The 22,019-nt window shown below is 38.2% G+C and overlaps 1 protein-coding gene across 2 annotated transcripts in view; it reads left to right on the top strand.

Moving 5' to 3' along the window:
• LOC145994943 (uncharacterized) overlaps positions 1-22,019 on the top strand; it is a 103,658-nt gene that overhangs the window by 4,859 nt on the left and 76,780 nt on the right. For both annotated transcript variants that reach the window (XM_083131457.1, XM_083131458.1), the window contains exon 2: positions 12,975-13,076. In XM_083131457.1, coding sequence (XP_082987583.1) covers positions 12,975-13,076 — 102 coding nt within the window. The remainder of the gene's footprint in view (positions 1-12,974; positions 13,077-22,019) is intronic.

Below are 22,019 nucleotides of genomic sequence, written 5' to 3'. Positions count from 1 at the left end.
CTGTGATAAGTATCTGAGTAGCGGTAACTTGCTAGCCTTGTATTCAAGGGGTCCCAGGTTCGGTACTTGGTGGAGGCACATATCTAGTGGTTCGGATCTCTCTTCAAACTTTAGTTCCGCCAGCCAATCTGTGCATAAAGTGAACTTTAAACAAAACATTACTTGTCCCCCCCATCACTTTGCTTGTAACGCATGGCAAGAAACACCATCTTGGATTGATTGATTGATTTGGTGTTTTAAGTCCACTTTAATGCACAGTAAGTCTAATCGGGACTGGACCTACAGTTTTTTAAAGTGGAATCAGAACCACCACGTGTCTCCATCGGGTATCGAACCTGGGATCCCTTGATTACAATGCGACGACGCTACCACTGCGCCATCGGGGAAGCCCAACACGGTCTTTGAGTATTAGATATGATACCTTCTTGCTACAAGTGACAACGAAGGATGAGACTCGAGGTAGAAAAGTATGCATAAACAAAGCTGCAGGTGAAACCTCACTTGCCTTCAAGTTCTCATCATTTCTTGTTTGCCTCTTGCAAAGACACCTTTCTTTTACCTATCACCTATTGCAGATGTTACTCGCTCCTGAAGTCAAGGCTGTTCACCGTCACGTATAATGTGACGTAATGAAAGACGTGGGAGGAGCTTTAAGCGAACGGCGTCACTTTTGAGGGAAGATATCGCTTGCTTAAGCTCTGTGAGAGTTTACTTTCACCAAGGTCAATAACAACAACTGCATTGTGAAATCCGTTTTTTTTTTCCTTTCAAAATTCAACCGAGATTAACGTTATTTTGATATTGTATTGTAATATATCCATACATGACAGATATAATTTCCCGAAAGTCGTACTACCATGGATTCGTAGTACTTCTGTTAGTTCAACGTTACATTTACTTACTCGTTCAACTTTTCTTACAATCAGTTTAACAACATCTCAAACCAAGTAGATATAATCAGTTCATATTCGTCTTTTATCACCAACTTAGAAAAAAATGTACATAAGTAATGCGATTGCGAAACTGATTTCTGTTTATCTTGGTACTGTTGTTTTGTTTTGTCTATTTTTGTTTTTTCTTATTTTAGCGCTAGTTTACTGTTTTACTGTTGTTTCTTTCCGGTTTAAAATGGCTTCTGCTGTACTAGAATTTCAATAAACAAATAAAATAAATACGATGATACTAATAAGTCCAGTCCTTTTTTATTAATCAAATACGATTATCGATTTTTTAATAGAATATCACCAATACTAATAGTAGTGTAACCGAAGTAAGATTGAATCCTATGGGTAGGGTATTTTGTTAAATTTTGTAATTAAGCCTGTGTAAAACTTAAACATTTTTCCTGGAAAAGCACTGAAACAGTCAATAGTATTGCCGCTACTCCTTCCAACAGATGAACAGAAAAACATATCTAGGAACTAGGTTTACGGTTTTTAATTTCTGTGTCAGCCGCCACCTTCATCTCTTACCCGCCTCTGAACTTCACTAATGAAAGTGATTTCTTCACCGATCACCACTGACGTCGTTGTATTTACAAGAATTGGCAACATTGTTGTAGTCAACATGCTCAAATAGGCTAATCTAGTCTGTACCTACAGTTAAATGTGGGAACCTAAACACTGAACATGTGCTTGCAGTAGTTGGAATCGAACCTGGGATCCCTTGATTAAAAGGCAGTAGCGTTAGCCACTACGTTAAGGAGGAAACTCATGCTTGTGGTTCATTATAATAATATTGGCTTGGGAGGAACGATATATGTTTCCCTACTGTGGGATATTTTGCCTCTTTCGTCAAGACCAGTATTTACGCTAGTGAGGTTCCAGCCAGTGTCATGTACCGTGAACGTGGTATTCATTTCATATGCACAGCACGTGTTCTTTCTTATTCTAAAATAAGGACAGGGCATACAAAACACTAGAGAGCAACAGTCGGTAGTTCGTGGAAAACAGGTCTACTTGCAAAAGGGTAATAATTGCAAAAATGCATAGTTTATAGCATCGTTTCTTAACCGCCGTGTCGCAAGAGGTTCTGAAATTTGTCATTTTGATTTGCGCAAGAATTTTCAATAACATATAATCTGATTAATTGGACCGCGTGGCTGTCTGATGAAGTTTGAGATCCACTGTTTATAGTACGTATTGGAGTTTTTGTTTTAAGTCCACTGTATGCACAGGTATGCTATTCGGGACTGGACTACAAGTGGGATCCGAATCACAATAATGTCGATCCTGGGACGCCCTGATTACAAGGCAACAAAGTTACCTATTCCATCGGGGGAGGGGTGAGGGCTAGTACGTATGCTCATCGCAGACACGCCATCACTGTTAAGAGTTGCATTTGAATGTGACGAATCTAATAGAATGAAATTCAAGTAAAGCATGTGTGCTAAATTCTCATTTCTCTTTCCAAAGGATACCCCCCCCCCCCAAATCATTTGTCACCTACTAAGAGCTTTCCCACGTAGCACACAATAACTCACAGATATGCAGCAATTGCATGTGAGTAATGTCACTGGAACATGGAAACATTCCAGACGTATGAATGGCACAAATTGTGCTGCATATGTTATTTGGTCAGTGACCATCTTTAATTACACTTGGCATGATATAAAAATAAATTTCCAGCCTCATATGGTTCGTGTTGCTCTACGTACACGTATGAATTCGACTAAACAGCATATTGTGATAATGATACCTTGAAGTCTGCTGAATGCATTTCATGTCTCGTAGATATGCAATGCGTTTCAAAATTAAAATGTAATGTTTATGTGAGTATAATCACAAGTTTTAGAATCACCTCATACGTAGTTATGCCATTTGGTATAATATAAAGATTACTAAATCAGTGTGTAAGGTAATATTTGCTCCAAATTTATTGTAAACTGGTTATGAATTTATTATGCTGTAACGTATGGCACATTTACTCGTTTAACAGTGGTCATAAATGTGAGACAGAGTTGGAGCTAGATATCTGTAAGCAGTACCGTACTCTGATATTTTTTGGGGGGGAAGGGCCAAACCTTAATATATCCCACATGGGAAAGATTAACTTTTTCAGGTACATATTAATTTGGCTTCTTTCCTTCTCCCTCTCCCCCCCTCTCTCTCACACACACTAGATCTAGAATGTGATCCATGTTCTAGAAAGAAAGGTTTGAGCAATGGTGGTGCTCAATGCATAGATTTTTGAAAAATAAATAGAAAGTGTTACTAACTGTGTAGTTATTATTTTTTGGAACTTTCTCCAAGATATTCCTATGTGTAAGTTTCTAAAAACCTTCCAATTTTCTCAGTTTTCTTGCGCTTATGCATTTGGGGGGTTGCAGCCCATTAGCCCTTCCATTCAGTACCTTCTCACCTGTACGCAGGGTGGCGACAGACCTGGAAAACCTGGAAAACCGGGAAAAGTCAGGGAATTTGAGGTGTCAAAAAAAGTCAGGGAAATGTCAGGGAATTTCGTCTTCATTGACTTCGAACACTCTTTTGCCGAAAATTGTTATAACTCGGGCACTATGGGAGCAATCTACTTCGGGTAAGTTTTGTTTTGTAGCTAGAACATCAGCGCATGCAACGGTGTACAATTTACAACACCGGACCGAGGAAGAGGGCTTTGGGGGCACGTCCCCCGAATTTCAATGGAAAAAACAAAAATCTGGAGTTTGCCCCCTCTTCTCCTGCCTATTTTGGGGAGAAGGCGCAAACTTTAGTATTCGTTTCAAATAATGGGCATTTCTCAAGAGAATGAAACATGTTTTATGTTATTGGGTGCCATACAAGTTGAATAATAAGCCAAAATGTGATTTTTTAATTTTTTTTTATGAAAAATAAGTAATTTGCATTTTTGGAGGAAAATTGTTATAACTCGGGTATTATGGGAGCAATCTACTTCGGATAAGTTTTGGTTTGCAGCTAAACCAACATAGCATGCAACCATGTACAATTCAGAACACCGAACCGAAGAAGGGGGGTGGGGGGGGTTGGGGGCGCGACCACTGAATTTCAATGGAAAAAACCTTAAAAATCTGGAGTTTACCTCCTCTTCTCCCGCTATTTTGGGGAGAAGGCGCAAACCTTAGTATTCTCTTCAAAGAATGGACGTTTCCAAAGAGATTGAAACATGGTTCATGTTCTCGGGTGCCATACAAGTTGAATAATAAGCCTAAATGTGATTTTTTTTTTTACGAAAAATAGAAAAATAGGTAATTTGCATTTTTAAAGGAAATTTGTTATAACTAGAGCCCGGAAGTTCAGGCATTTAATTTCGTTAAAATAGGCAGGCAAAAAGGCATTTATAATGTGGAAAATAGGCACTAAAAATGGGAAAAAGGCAAAATAAACTGAAAAAGGCACATTTGAAAGTCACTTACTTTTATCTATAATTTCTGGCAAAATGTTAATGAATCATACATAAAACAAACAAATGTAGCTGGACTCATTTCGATAACAGCATTTTCACCTTTTAGAATATCACAAATTGTTTTCAATTGTTTCAAGTCATAATTTGCACTCACTACCCATTTGCACTTTTCCACAACAGCTGACCCCTTTTCTCCTGACACTTCCATCATCTGCTGCATAGATTCCTCGAAGATTTTCATGGATGCTACAAGAGTCTCACCTCTTTTTTCTAGCTTTGTAATTGTCTCTGGCAATGCACCATAATGTGCAAAAATAAACGACAGTTCATTCTTCAGTTCTGAATAGCACAGGAGTTTTTTCACTTCACGAATTGAAGCCGCTTCATTTTCTGGAAGAGCATCGATCACCTCACTGATTTTTTCAAGGTTGTTAGCATAATATATAGCTGCTGATATCCAGGTTCCCCATCTCGTCAAGACTGGTTGCGGAGGTAAACTAAGCTCAGGTGCAACTTCCTGAAATGTTCGGGTTCGAGAGGGAGATTTCAGAAATATCTTCTTTGTGTTCGAAATCAACCTGTCCACTTCTGGGTGCAACACTCTAACTTTTTCGGCGAATCTGTGCATTGCGTGGGCTACACATGTGATATGAAGCATGTTCGGGAAGAGAATTTTCAATCCTATGGCAGCCTTCTTTATATAGGGAGCTGCATCACTGATAAAAAGTAACATGTCATCATGATGTACACCATCTGGCCAGAGCAGAAGTAGGGAATTTGAGAATAACTGAGCTATTGACGAACCATTGGCTCTCTCTAGTTGTTCTGGCGTGAGAAGAAATGACGAGGATTCTCCGCATGTTGGTTCATAGTTCATATGATGACGTTGGCTATTCAGCGTCCCATAGCGTCAGTACTTTCATGTGTTTAAATCCAAACCTTCTTTCCACCAACTTCAGCACGAATTATTTGCAGAGCTTCTTCGTAGCAGATGCTTAAATATGTTTTCCGCAGCGTAGATTCCGACGGCACCGTTTCTTTAGTGTATTTCTCCAGGAATTTCCTCAGTGACTTGTTTTCCACTTTCCAGAAAGGTATCCCTGCTTCCATGAAAGCTTTGCACAGTTCAAGAGAAAACTGATATTGCCTGTTGGATGAAGTGCCCACTGTTGAAATTAGGGATATCTTCTTCTGTCCAACCTTTTTGGCAACTGCAGATTTATGTTTTGCTGTTGACACATGCTGAGATATAAAGTATTTTTTCTCATGGTTTGAATGTTTTTTCACATATCTTGCAGAGAAGAATAGTACCATCTGTCAAAAATGTGCTTTCACCAAATTCATGCACGTAACCATGTAACTTACCACTTAATAGCACACTCAATTTCGGCATGACGACAACTACACGATCCTTTCCTTCCAAAGTGCAGAACTAAACTAAAGATAGAGAACTTGATTTTGGAATCTATGCAAAGGCCCTTGGGCATTAGTGCTGTTTCTTGTCAATAACCTCCTGACACGGACGCTGGACGTGATGACGTAATTGTGCAGGTGTTCTGCAACAGGTTTTCAGCAGTCAATCATTCACAAGGACATGTTAACGGAAAGGCAATATCTTAACTCAGCATGAAATACTAATTTTTTTTAAACACACTTTTCTCCTTCAGCAATGTTGAAACATACGTGAGTTCAATATTACTTAAGTAAGGCGAAAATTATTCACATAATAAACGGAAGAAAAATAAATGCCAACAACGTTTTTTGGGAGAAAAATAATTTATTTACACATTTTTTTAAAAAAATGTTCAAATTTCATTGAAAAAGGCAAAAAAAGGCATTATAATTAAAAATAGGCAGTGGGGTCCCAAATAGGCAAAATAGGCAAAATGAAAAGGCTTCTAAAACATTCGAAACAACATAAAAAACGTATATCCGGAAAAAAATTATCAATATATGCAGTAGATAAGAAGAGGCATTTTGCCAAACTTCCGGGCTCTAGTTATAACTCTAGCACTAAGGGAGCAATCTTTTTGGATATGTTTTGTTTTGCAGATAAAACATCATAGCATGCGACCGTGTACAATTCAGAATGCCGAACCGAGGAAGGGGGGTTTGGGGTGGTGCGACCTCCGAATTTCAATGGAAAAAAATGTGGAGTTTGCTGCATTCTTTATAAAGAATGGACATTTCTCAAGAGAATGAAACATTTTTCATGTTTTTTACGAATAATAGGTAATTTGAATTTTTGGAGGAAAATTGTTATAACTTGGGCACTACGGGAACAATCTACTTCGGATAAGTTTTGTTTTGCAGCTAAAACATCAGAGCATACAACGGTGTACAATTCAGAACGCCGAACCGAGGAAAGGTGGTTTGGGGGGAGCGACTACCGAATTTCAATGTAAAAAAACATAAAAATCTGGAGTTTACCCTCTCTTCTCCCGCTATTTGGGAAGAAGGTGCGAACTTTAATATTCTTTTCAAAGAATGGACATTTCTCAAGAGAATGAAACATGTTTCATGTTCTTTGGTGTCATAAAAGTTGAATAATGAGCCAAAATGTGAAATAAAACTCTGTTCGGAAATGTGGCATGGATAGTTGCGGAAGGGGGTGGGGGGGAGGTTGGTCATCAATATGAATTTCCCAGGCTTGCTCCAGACCTGTGTCAGAGTTTCCACCCAAACATAAGAGTATGAAGGTCCAAAAAGCACATACATTTCGTAATCAGCACCATGATACCATATGGTATCATCGGGCCAGTACGACCTTACTCTGATGATACCATGTGGTATCATCGGGGGAGTAAAGGTTAAGCCTCTAAATATTACGTGGAAAATGCATTTAATTATCATTTTTTCTTGTCCGTATGGGAGTAGTAATGGTACTTGTCGACAGATGGAGGGGATAAGAGCGGGTGGCGCCGTCCGATAGTTGTCGGACGTCGTAGTAAGGCATTTTGTTGGGCAATCTGAAGGAACATGGAAACAAATATGTTCCATTGATACATACGATTTTTGTCGAATATCACCACCCGACAAAGTATCTCACTACAACATGCGACAGAAATTGCATGGACTGAAACATCCAACAAAAATCGCATGCATAAACAAGAAGAGCTTTAGACTGCAAATATGCTGCTGGAATTTTATTACTCTTCTGGCTCACTTCACCTTATTTAATGTAGCAGTGCTTACGAAGGTTTTCTTTCATCATCCTGACGTATTAGTAGTTTCGCACAAGTTAACATACGTTTACAATGACATTGCAATATTCTTAGATATCAAGAAGAATCCAACCAAACTGGATATATTGAATACTATCACGAAAAAGCGTAACATAAATCTGCATTGGTGAACGTTTTAAAAATTGTCAAGTGAATGCTCCCAACCTCCAATTTACTGCAACACTAGTATTGCAATGAAATTAACGCCACTCTCTGTCCTGTCTGTTTAATCTCGTGAGAGATGGTCTTAAATCTCTCACTGAGTGAAGTTAATGTCCAATATTATGAAATAAAATACTAATAATAAATACGTAAATATTTTTAATATCATATTTACTCGAATCATTCAATCATAACAGCAAATCACTTCCTTCAAGAATTGACTTTTCTCTGCCAGCCCTGTTAAATTTTCACTTTCCATCTACTGATTTATACGAGGGGTGACCAGAAAGTAATTTCCAATTAGTAGGTACATTGATTTTTCGCAAACGCCAAAACCGTGAAAAATGGTAATTGCTGCGAAATTATGTTTAGGAATGTGCAGTGATGTCTGGACACATTTTTCGCCCGTTCGAAATATCGAAATAATGCGAATTTGGCAAAAAATGCGAATTGTAGGCATTTTTAGCGATTTTTTTTAAAAAAATGTCCTAAAACAATGAAAAATTCCATGAAATCCAACATCCTTGTCTTTTCTAGGCCATATTTGTCTACATAGAACATGCAAGTTTTCCAACATTTTACTCAAGAGTAAACTATAGAGTTATACGTACATGGAATAATTCTGACAGCCACATTAAATCATGTATTTCCCACGATTTTTTCAACTTCTATCAAAACCATTTGCATCACAGAGCAAAGTGGCAGGGTTCTAACAGGAGATCGAGTGCGTATCTGCCGTCACACGGGAGCCACATCTTCGTATTTGTCGCACGAGATATGTTTTGAATTACCAAGCTAAGTGCGCACTATCGGCATTTGCCGAGTGAGTAATAATGGAGCTCAGTCGTTAGGGCATCTGACTCCTATGCGAGAGACCCGGGGTCGATATCCTGCGGGGGAGAACTGGGATGTTTTCCACCTATTCAAACTGCTCCTGCGGCCACCCAGCATCATATGAAGCTGGTACGTTGAGGAAACTTTGAGGGATAAAGGTAGCCAGGAGTGTGGTGCTGATCACATCACCCCCACCTTCAGCCGTGATCAAGAAAGTGTGGGGCCCTAACTCCACACCAAAATTCCATTATCTAAAATCTTTACCTTAAAATTAATAAAGGGGTATGGAAAATAACTTTCCCAAAATAACTTTCAAGATATCAAACTCTCGCGAAGAGGCATAAGCCTTGTGACTTACAATTTGAAACAGTAGTTTAAAAACACCATGAAGGTATAATTTCAGATATTTGTCAGAAAATGCGCTAAAATGAAAATGTGAATTTTGGGAAAAATTTTCGGCATAATCACCACCGTTGTTCTGGCATGTGTCGCAGCATGGCACTAAATTTTGTATGCCCATGGTATATGTGTCTGACAGCAAAGACTGGAACTCTCTCTACCGCAATGTAGCTGTCAAATCGTTGCCTTGCCAGAAACCTCTTCAGTTAAACAAAGAGATGAAAGTAGGTACATTCAAGGCCAGGGCTGTACAGGGAGTGGTCTAAGATCTCTCACCTGAAGTGATGCAAAGGGCCCGTGTGTACTCAGCTCTATGGGGTTGTGCACATTCGATTGGCCGTGAATTGTCTGCACCATCGTCTGACCATACTATCACTCACGACGTCCGGTCTGCACAACTCACACGATTGCTGGTGGCTCTGTGCCAAATTCTGAACGTGCAATGTAGGCTACATCGCAGTCGGTGGGAGACTTTATGAGAGCTGCAATCTTTAACCTAGAACTGTCCTAAACCGGCTACATTGCAACTGTACCAGATTACAGCTACATGCCACTTCTTTTTGCCTGTATGTGTGTGTGTCGCTCTCCGACCACTAGTGCTGCGTATAGGCACCATTGGAGCTTTTTCAGGATGCCCCTCGTATATGAACTTTTAGAAGCTTTTATTATTAGTGTGTTCCTGTTTTAATGTGTTGGTTAGCTAAATCAGGTACCTATACAATGCAATTCTATAAATTCCTTGCGTTAAATTTCTAATACTTACATACCCTTTTCGTCAGCATTAATGGTATAACTGCATGTTGTCAGTTTCACAGCACTTCACTTGGATATACTGTTCTGAAGCAGAAATCCCATCGATAATATAAGGAAATATGACACTTTCTTTTGTTTGATTCAGTTGTTTCACTTATATGCAAGAGTTAAGTGGTTTGCTTTACAGAGAAGAGAGAAGTAGCTTTATGCATTGATAAATGAGTCCGCACTCATAGTTTTTGCAAGCAGAGGATTCCAAACCTCAGTGGAAATATGTATACGGAGACTGATAAATTACAAATTGTATTTCTTAATCAATCACTCTTCACTCTTATCTCATTTAGTCGTAACTTTAAAAATAATCAAGTATTTTGTTTTAAACTTACTGCGTATGACAAAATTCCGTAATCAATCCTTCCCTAGCTTGTGAATTGTAATAATTTTCCAAATTCACTATTTTGCAGTTTGAATTCAAATCATAGAGAATAGAGAAATTAAGTCAATTTCATAGAAGATAATATTGGTACTTAACAAATCCATGCCTGAATCTGTATGAGTTTATTATTTCAATTTACAAAAACATCGATTTAGTTTAGTTTGTAATTGTCAGGGAAAAATGTAAATTTTGTCCTGGAAAACCTGGAAAAGTCAGGGAATTTCATTTCTGCTTGTTTGTAGCCACCCTGGTACGTAAATGTTTTGACTGGGCAGTATTTAACCAGATTTTCTGATGTAGCTAGTGGAGCCGCAATGCAGATCTCCTTTAGTACAGCGGCCATTAATTCCCGCGACAGTTATCGATCCTGTTGGACACGACTGAGCAACTTTACGTCTTCCCTCCCCATGATTCACTGTTGCAAAAGACTTTCCCCCTTGGCGTCTGGTAATGAATATAGGTGGCATTATATGGAATCAACATGTTGTTGAGGAGACCAAGGCTTGTTTTGTTCCGTTTTGTCAGTTTCTGAACCTTTCCTATGTGTTCATGACTTGTGTGTTGCTTCGTGCAATTTTTTCTGTTTCAAGTTTCTAGTTTTCGAAACGTTTCCCCACCATTTTCGTTTTTTGTGCAATTCAGACTCTAATTTAACGTATTAGTGTTGGTTTGTGTTTAACAGTGTATTGTTAAATTTCAGCTGTGATCATAAGAATTGGTTGATATGAATTAGTGTATTTCTCAATTTCGATGTTAATATATATTGGAATCCATTGATTTTTATGTTTTTAGAAAGTTATTACTTTTTAAAGTGACAGTTACTTTCCTAATAACATATAACTCGTACAATCACGGACACTTTTGTGTTGTAATGATCCTATTGAAAGTCAGTGGGGTTGTTAAAACCCAGAAGTGTCCGTGACTGTACATGTTTCATTCATGAACTGCACCTACCAACTATAATGAAAATTAAATTATAATTAACCTCATATGTTTAAATATTAAAATTTAGAGGTAACAAAATTCAATTTAAAAGCTCAAATTCTTAAAGAGAAAGTATTTGCTCGTAACGGACGGATATAAACTGAGATATGAAACTTTCTTTCAACTCGAAAACCTAAATAAAAGTAACCACAACGGCAAAAATAATTGTTACATGAAGCAAGTTACTTCCAAAGACTGATATTTATTTATCTCAGATTGTGGTGTTTGAATGCTGTGCTGTTTTATTTAATTGAGGACCAAATAACACAGGAAACCTTTAATTACCGTAAATATAAGATGGCCATGGCTCAAACAAAAATTAAGTGAACGTGAGATGACGGACCTTCCACAATCAGATAAAAAATGCAGCCACAAAATATCGTGTAGTATATCATTCCTTAACATTGCAATTCGCCGATATTTGTCGTTTTTGCTCGGATATATACAAAATGGTGAAAGTACAGCGCCTAGGTGAAAGTAAATGACATAAAAGCCTGGTCGAAGTTTAAAGGGAGTTCTCACGTCCTGCCATAGTGTGATGAACACGAGTTTTGGCATGTCTCAAGGCAAACTTTCATCAATGACCGCTGCAATAGTTCTCGTCCAGCTGCACGGAGACCGCTCTACAGAGACTTTTCAAGGTTTACAATGTTCGTAATAGAATCGGGCTTTAGTTGCTTCAACCTACGACGTGGGGGCTGGCTGGAGAAAACGCAGCGCAAAGCAAAGTTGCCAAGTCATGCGATGGAGCATACTGAGCGGAAAGTTCGTGGCGTGCTTCTCCCTACATTTATTGCACTTGCTCATCGCGTGCAGCGTTACCCCTTCCCCCACCTCGCTCCCCACAAGCGTCTGCGGACAGCAGCAATGCCACAGCATGTATCCCTCCTCCTTCCTCTTTTAACCAGGAAGTGAAAAAAAGCTATTGTCGCACGCTGGAAGAAGAATTACGAAATGAATATTTTTAACAGATTTTTACCACACTGTTGCAATATGCAACAGTTTAGTTGATGCTTAGACTTTTGCACTCTTACACTCAAGTCCAAACTTTATTGAATTTGAAATATGAACATTGCATCATATTGCAGTTTTGAAGCATTCCACAATCTGCGCGATTGTCTCTAGTGGCAGAAAAGTGACGTAAGATAATATAAATACAGATAAATTAAGCAATTCGTTTACAGACATTCGTGGACTGCCAGACGGGTCTATCTCTTGCTTTCTTCCTCCATCCTCTCACTCCCAGTTTCCTTAGATCTCCCTAAGCCTCCTTTAGCCTCCTTCCTGCCCTTCTTCTTCTCTCTGGTCTTTCATACATTCATTTTCGCACACCTCTCTTTCCCTCCATCCTTTCCACATGTCCTAATCATCTTAGTCGCATCCTCTTGATTTCATTCACAATATCTGGCTGCTGATATAGGTCCTCGAGTTCCTTGTTTGTTCTTATACTCCAGAGTCAACTTTCATACGCCATTTAACAGCAATTTTATGTTTAAGTTTTCTTCGTATGCAGTCTTTATTTTGACACAAAAAATTTAACATTCAAGTATAAGTACTTCTACTACTACTACTACTACTACTACTACTACTACTACTACTACTACTACTACTACTCCTGTAACCAACATTTCATCCTTATCATCGCGATTAGTTAAAGGTGTCAGAAAAAACAATGCAAAGTAAGAAATACAAATGATTTAATTATAATCAGTTAGTAATAATTATTAGCTGATGAACTATGCATTTTGTCCATTTAAATATAATTGTGCGCTTGTATTTGTAACTGATGTAAATGAGTAACTTTTTCTTTTCTTTCTTTCTAGTCGGATGGAAACACTGCTTTCCTCCGCGCTGCGAGGGCAGGCAATTTGGAGAAGGTTCTCGAATACCTTAAGTCAAATATCGACATCAACACTTCCAATGCGGTAAGTACATTTCTTTATTTTCCACCTCAAAAGCAGATACTATAGTTCTCTTCGTTTAGGAAGGCGCTTTCGCATTAACCTTGTGGTATTTGCTCTTATTGGTGCAGCCTCTGGGCAAAAATGTCGTCCCTCCCCCTTCCCCTCGCACACTACCAAGCATCGACATTTTATGTGCGTCCTTAGATGGTTTTTTTTTTCTTATGCCATGGTTCGTGATATTTACATTCTACGAATTTTGAAATGAAGAAACAAAGAAAAACTCATTAAGAAAATAATATAGGCTATATTTTATCATTCGTAGTTTACATTTCTGATTTTAAAAAGTTAGCATATTTAAGAATATTTCAATTATGTCTTAGTGCCTGAAGAACATCTTTAAACACGTACTATTACAATTACTTTGGGAAAATATCAGTGTGTTATCAGAACATAAAGCTACAAGTAAAAGAAGACAAAAAGTTAAGAATATTAATTAAAATAAATAATAGTGTGCAGTATGATATCAGTTGAAAAAAAATTGTAATTAAAAATCAATCAATTCTGCTTTAAAAAAATGACATTGTTATAAAGTATGTATTACACATTATTTTAAGTAAAATTTACAGAATATTTATAAAACCCGACTGACATCTCAGAAAGAATACAATTAGAATGTATCTTTTCTTGCTTTCAATTGAAGCAAAATCGTCAAGCGTCCCTTATCTCTGACAAGCGTAAATTCCTCCATTGCATATTCTGACTTTGTTGTTTTAAAACAAACCTTTTAATAGCGCCCTAGGCTTCAGCCACCCTAAGGTACCTCCCGCTACGGGCCTGAATTGGTGAATTTTTTGCCATTCGTTTTGGTACTATTACAAAAGTAATCGAGTGGAGGACTCATCAGATAACAGACAACCAGAAAATGGATAGTGATTTTCAGGTCGCACTCAATTTAGCAAGCGCCTTCCTACGTTACGATTAATACAGTACAAAGTTAAGTATCTTGGCGTGCGAGTCATCTTGAGGATCTACTTCCTCGAAACTGAACTTCTAGTTACGCTAACAAATGAATTTATCTCAATATTCTACTTTTGCACGTTGCGAATTGATAAGCAGCAGCAGCAGACACGACGGAAGGTTCTAACCCACTAAATTTAGGCCTCCCACGCAAAACATGGTATCTTGGTCCTCTTGCACCATCGGCTTCCTACATTTTGTCTTCCGCTTTCAACGTTGGGCGCCGTCCAAAGCCATGTGGTTAGGCAGAAAGCCATCATACTTTGGGCCGGATACTCTTTCTGTCTAAGTAGATCTGAACTTGACATGCTATCGTCGAAACCAGCTGCCATAATTTTCAGGGAAACCCTTCGTGTATTGTTCTCAGCGCAATCCATTTGAAATGTTTTCGTCATAGTGTGCTTTTAGATCTTATCACCTTCCATATATTGAACTTCCAAGTTTGTGCAGAAGGTCGTGGTTGCGAAATGTACACCAGTGGAAATCAAAGGTTGAGTGATGACAAACAAATGAAGAACTATCAGTTAAGAAACTACATGCACGTTGGCTGTCATTTTTCTTGTTGGTATCCTCGTGGGGTAACCTATTGGTTAATGTTCGATATCATGTGAGGCCCCGTTTTTCGATGATGACCCAGTTTTGTGAGAACAATGACAAATACTGGGATAAGAAGTTCCGTACTCCGAGCTGGGCAGTCCATGAAACCATGATGCAACCACTGAAAAGCCAGACGTTTGACCGACCTTAACCTTCCGAGGCAACTGTGTGGAACTTTTTTTTAATGTTAGTTTGTAGAATATACAGAAATTACAACATTCATGACGAAAAATATGCGTTGAGTCTGATAACGTACATTTTCTCCTTTGGTGGGGTTTATTGAACTATCTCCTCCAGTGGCGGAGCCAGATTTTCTGGTGTAGGGGCCGGTGGATGGTTATCAAAATATTTGGGTGGGCCACATCTGCAAATAAAATATATATTTTGAGCATCATCACATTTTCATTTTATTTTATCACGAACTTTGCTTATTACATTTTGACAGAGTGGGCCAACCTGACTCTGACACGCCCCTGCCTTCCCCACAAGAATAACGGATTATAATATCAATTTTAAATATATTTACATCCAGGCAGTTGTAAATTTAAATTTCATTTACGAACTTGCAAGTTCCAAATAAATCAGCATCAAATTAATGTTTCACAATGTCACATAGACTGTTGAAATATATGCTGTCCAATAGTATAGTTGGAGAGATATTGCCTCGTAATAAGGTGGTTTTATTAAGGATGGCACTGAAGATTATATCCTCACTTTTCCTCACGTATATACTTAGAATCAACTCTATCTCAAACAATTGTAATTTTCATAAACACGAATTACCATCTAGTTGGGTCATGTGAATGATGCATACGTATCAGTATTACGTTAATTGAACTATCTAACAAGCAATTATGCTTTCGTGACATTTTCTGGTTATATTGAATGTAATTAATACGAATCTCGGTTGATTTTTCCACAAATGCCCGGTATCAATAGATAGTGACAATTTCATTTACCGGTATTTTAGGATTACGTGCTAATTTGAAATTAAATAAATAATTTTTCGTTGTTAAAATTATATTATAATGAAAATAAGATATTGCTATTATCTCACTTTGCCGTCTCTGTAACAGTTATAATATTCTTATAGTTTGGATTGTACCTGTGTTCGAATTGAACCACTTATTAGGAGGGAAGGAAAACCTCTGAAATTTCTTTTCCAATATTTAGATATATATTTTTAAGTACTATGACCTACTTCATAGCCAATTCAAATTGTGTCAGTTTAACAACTATGTCAATAAAGTAGTACTATTTAAAGTTTATTTATTGAAAGCTGCCGACTATTTGTTTTATTTTAAAAATACAATTTTGTATAACTTACAATTCCGATATTTTAATTTTTCACAAAGATATGACATGTTAGTAGTACAGTAGTAATTGGAATTCGTTACACCCCACCCTTTCGATTCTAACAGGAGTTAGTATATTCACAAGTTAAGGAAATACTTCCTTATGTACAATTTTTTTTTGTAAGAATTGCAAACATAAAGTGTCCCAACAGGGTCAAGATTTAGACCTAGTCCCATGAATTTTGGGGCGGCAAAATTGCCCCATCGTAATATCATCCATGGACTTCCTTTCCCTGGCTTTATTTTCGTTTCAACTTTTTCCCTTTTAATTCACTCAGCAGCGATATGGTCTAAACCTACAATTGAAACCACCACTTTATTTTTTTGTACCATTCGTCTTGCCACTGCTGCAACTTATACCTTGGTATGAGAAATATCTCTGCGGCACCGAGGCAAAATCAGTATAAAATAACTTAAAAAGAAAGAAATGAACTTAATTGTAACGACATAATTTTTAAATGCATTTAAAGAGCATTTAGATATTATTGTAATTTATTTACTTTATTTATTGATTGACTTTATTTTACTTCGCTTTGTCCCACCTTTGGCTAATTTCAAAGATGGAAATGAGTGATGATATGATGAAATCCATGCCCAGGCCCGGGATTCGAATCCAGGACCCCTGGCGTCGTAGCGCGATGTGCTAACCACTCCGCCACGGGGACCGGCAGATATTATTGTAATTAGGCTATATGTGGAAGCGGTAGGGTGGGGAGAAGGGCTCACCCTCACTAATAATGTAGCAAAACACCTTCATAATTGTGAAAGGAAAGGTTGTCTAGGGTCATCGATATTTTAAATCCGACCCTGTGTCCCAATTGTTGAACTAGGTAATTTGAAGGGTCGGAACCTCTCAGTTTCAAAGGTGTCAGTTTAGTAGCAGCATTACGAATATTTAGCAACTGTTACGGATACTCATAGTCTATGAGTGTCTGTGTGAGTTGTCGTGCCCTTTTGAAAGTCTACAGACTTTCATAAGTGCACTCGCTTATGTTTCAAGAAAGCCCTCTCGGGTCCCGGGTTGGATACCCGGTGGAGGCACATAGTGGTTCGGATCCCACTTTAAACTGTAGGTCCAGTCCCGATTAGCCTTACTGTGCACAAAGTGGACTTAAAACACCAAATCAAACCAAACCAAACCAAGAAAGCTCTCTCCCATCGTGTGCAGGAAATAAGTGTGCGAAGCTCAGAATGTTCCAGTTCTTAACGAAGTGTGAAGGCCAGCCGGCTTAATAATTCACATAATAAGTCTCACACACATTTATTTTTCAGAATATAAATTATACGTTTACTTTAATTGAAAAACTTTGCCTGTTATCACATTATACTGTTTCGCGTGTATTCCGTTTGTCATGAATAATTGTTTGAAAATTAACACAAAGTACAAGTCTTACCCTTTTCACCAATTACTGTAACTTTGGTTACATACATGTTGCGCTAATTAAGAAAGGACAGCTTGCGGTCTATCAGTTTACTTCTCTATCGTAAATGTTGCATGGAAATGATGGACAAAGACTTCTAATTTGCCTCGAAGGATTTAGTTAGCACATCATAATCATCTTCTGCGGTGATTTTCTCGTTTTAATCCAAGTAAGTTAGCTTGCCAACAAGGGTTGCCAAATATGGTTCAAATCGCAGTTGTTGCTTCCTTGACGTAATAGACACGTAATGTTCACCCTACGTGGGGACCCAATTTCATATCGAAGAATGTGTATTTTTAGAAATAAAAAATGGGCCAAGAAACTAATAGTATATTGGCGGCCAAACTCTTTTGCGACGCACGAGATGCATCCTATCATGTTTGAGTATATAAATTTGAAAGAGATGGGATTAACCAATCAAAAGAATGGATACATTCACGATCCACCGCCCCTGATTAAGCCTTGACACAACATTGCATTAATCTGAAAGGATAACGGGAAAGGGGATAGTCGATATAATTTGTAATGCCAAGTCCCACATATTTCTGAGTTTATTGCGCGTCTCTTTGAAAACAGAACAGAATAGATTTGATCACATTGAGTGATAGACTCGCCTTATGTCCATCGCAGCTTCCAGGTTTAGTCCACTTCTGGGAATGGGTGTTCCCTTGTGAGTAGGAGCATCGCCAGAAAAATCTTTGAAAGTCAGGAGAAAATTTTAGTAATCAAGTTGATGTCGCATTAAAAGAAACAACTCATTTTTGAAATTTGAAAACAGATGCAACCATTTATTTCTTGGATTCATTTATTGAGCTAACTCATTTTTCTCTTAGGCTATTATACTGGAATACTTAATACTTAAGTGAACTTTATTTATAGTAACGGCTACAGTAATAAGCTTTATGCATTATTCTTTATTTGAAATGAACTAAGACAATTTCCAGGGGAACCGGTCCCACCCCCGCCAAGACGTCAATGTTTCTGAGTATCCCTTCAATACTTCATCTAATAATCGTGTAACCTCATCGCTCACGTCCATCTACGAAGCTATTTTATTTTCATTTGCATTCTGATAGTTTCAGAGAATCGAGTTTATGCAGAAACTGTACAGTGGGATCCATGAGTATTACCCTGCAAATTGTCCATCACCATGTTCACGCACTTTATTTGACCTAATAAGAGCTTCAAGAATTAAAAGAAAACTCAAAACAAGCTGTTGACAACTTCTGCAACATCATACATAAAAATCCATCGCTTAAAAACATATAGGATGTAAGAGAAATTTTAATGAAAATAGTCATGGACAATTTGCACGATAATACTCATGGATCCCACTGTACAGTAGACGTAGAACCTTCAAGACTGAGAACCCAAATAGACGGGATGCATATCGTTCGTAACTTTCTAGAGTAAACAGTACTGAGAAAGCTATTTGTGAATACGTCTTTACTTTTCTGAAGAGAACTCACATTTTACGCCAGCTGTGGGTTTTTGGCACTCTTGCGTGATGACGACACGAATCTTCATTGTTACATAATCTGCGCTGAGTTCTGAGTAGGCGAAAAGCTTCGAGGGCTTTTTAGAATCGCGTCGAGATTCAGGTTCAGATAAGAAAGTAAAAATACACATTGTCGAAAACGTACTCTTTTATTTGCAATAATTTCATTGCTTTCGAATCACTGCTGTTAACAGAGAAATTGTACTTTCTATGTGCACGGAACACTTTTTCAAAAACTGTTCACGTGTATCCAGTGCCAAAAACAGTGGGATAAATAAACTTCCATGTGAAATTAAGGAGAAAAGAAAGCCTAAACTATACAAAAATAATATTAAAAAACCTCTCTTAGAAACGTCACCCTACAGTACAAAAGAATTTCTACACCATATCTAAAACTGCTTTCTCTGTCTCACCCACCAATATATGTAATCAACTTGATATTTTATGTATATATATAGGATATACGTCTATACAGGGTGTCATTTTAATGGCGCCCACGGACCACGGAAACGTATAGAGGACATCAAAACAAACAACTTTTCTCAGTAACATTTTTCTCGTTGGTGCATCGTTTCGGCGCTACAGTCGTTCAAAAAAGCCCATTTTGCCGCCTGGATGATGGCAACCCAACACAACATTTCATCGTATCTGTGACGTCATTTCCTTCGGCTAAAAGGCGCACGGCAGGGTTGCAAGGAACACACAAATTTTGTGAAAAATTACAAACTACCAACGACATTATTAGCTGTAAAACGAAGCGAGAAGCGCGTCCAGTAGACCGAACATCATAGCCTACCAGTCAGAAGATCACCAGTCATCTCAGGGGAAGGGAGAAGTGAACCAAATGGTAAAAACGTATTCAAAATGAAGTGTCAATATCGGATTTTGTCTCAGCCTACATGTCAAATATCAACAACAATACATTTTATTGGACATACAGCTTACATGTGGCTGTTTACGCCCAGCTACATGTCAATTATATTTGCAAATCTCGTTGCAAGGTTGATATCTTCAGGTTTGTGTTACGCCTTGTGGTACTTTTGTGCTGATAACGGAAGTATCCGAGGTTCACGTTGTTACATTACGGCTAAAACACGTACAACCACAGTAACAATCTAATGATCAATCAATAGCGAATATACTGCCCTAACAGTTGCAAACTATTACATGTGTATCCGGTGCGTAGATAAACACAGTCGGCGGAGAGCTTGTATTACTACTACTTATATCCCTGTATTTTCAACCATTTTTGCCACTTGCCTAATAATGCCCTGAATATACATTATATTATGTGTTGCTTACCTTTGGAATTTTGAGTTCTTTCATTTCTATTTTGTCATCTGTTCAGTGTGTCACAGACAACTAGTATCAAAAGGATGAAGTGGATAGACTAAATTGTAGATGCGAACTTGGGAACTAGATTTGCAAATATTTGACATGTAAGCTGAGACAAAATTCGATATGACCACTTCCACTTGAATTCTATTTTCTTTCTACCATTTTTCGTATCGTTTTCCTGTTGGGTTACATAGCGTGTTTTCTCGTCTTGAGTTACGGTACATAATGTGGCTGATTGTAGCTATGACATTTTTCACAGAACATGTGTGTTCCTGGCAACCCTGTAACGCATCGCTTCACGACGGGATATGACGTCACAAATGCTATCAAAAGTTGTGTTGGGTTGCCATCATCCAGGCGGCAAAATGGGCTTTTTTGAACGACTGTAGCACCGAAACGACGCTCCAACGAGAAAAATGTTACTGAGAAAAGTTGTTTGTTTTGATGTCCTCTATACGTTTCCGTGGTCCGTGGGCGCCATTAAAATGACACCCTGTATATTGTACTTTAAGTATGCTGCATCCCATATATGTAATCAACTGAATATATATATATACACTGTAATTATACTGAAATATGTTACATGTAATAAGATGACGTGTTCTATACTACTGCAGATCAACAATGTAGTCCACAGAACGAGAATATACGAGTACAATTACAATTATGCACTTTATAGGATTTAATCCACTGTTCAAATTGATATCCACACCACTGGAATATGCTTCCACCCGGAATATATCCTAAACCCCTTGATTACAAGTTGAAATAGTCTTATGGAGCCGCGATGATTCAGTTGTAGATCGTCTGACTGCCACTCGAGTTCGATTCCCAGGAAGGGCGATATCAGATGGAAAGTTTTCCAGCAGTGTTTCCACCTGGAGCGCCTCTGATGTTCACCCAGCCTCAAGTAATGCCTGGAGGCAACCATGAGCACTCAAGCCGGTCGGAGTGTGGTCTGTATCACATCACCTCCCCAAATTGCAGAGATTTTGAATGCGTGGAGCCATACCACCAAATCCCCTTCATCTCTTATCCTACTTGTCACGATTAGCTAAAAGTGGTAGAAAGAAAAGCGACACTACATAACTCCAATACAAATTACAAATGCAACGTGCAGGGGCACCGGAAAAACAGAAGAAAGTAGAGGTCTTATAGTAAAGGGTCCACGGTTTTTATCCTGGTGAACTTGGTGGTTAATTTCACTCAGTGACTCGTACAACACAGAAGTTGAGTACCAATTGAGTCTTATAAAACACTAAAATGCTGACCAAGGCAAAAATTATTTGAAAATAAGACACTATAAACGTAACGTTTCCATCCTCTAACAGGTTTTGAGTTGGTATTTTAAGTCCACTTCATGCACAGTAAGGCTAATCGGGACTGGACCTACAGTTTAAAGTGGGATCCGAACCACTTGTGCCTTCACCGGGTATCGAACCCGGGACCCCTCGATTACAAGGTAATGACGCTACCACTGCGCTATGGGGGAGGCCCGCCTCTAACAGGTCTTCAGACAAGGATTCACAATAAATACAAGTCAATTTATTGTGAATTTTTGTCTGAACAGGACCCTGTTAGAGGATGGAAACGTTACGTTTATAGTGTCTTATTTTAAAATAAATTTTGCCTTGGTCAGCATTTTAGTGTTTTATTAAACATGGAAAGAAAGCTTAATAATGTTACCAATTTAACTATTGTAATTCTCTGAATCTCCAACTCCTCATTACAGTTACTG

Source organism: Lepisma saccharinum, chromosome 11, assembly GCF_977018435.1.
Source record: "Lepisma saccharinum chromosome 11, izLepSacc3.1, whole genome shotgun sequence".
NCBI lineage: Eukaryota > Metazoa > Arthropoda > Insecta > Zygentoma > Lepismatidae > Lepisma > Lepisma saccharinum.
This window is presented reverse-complemented; position numbering and strand designations above follow the sequence as displayed.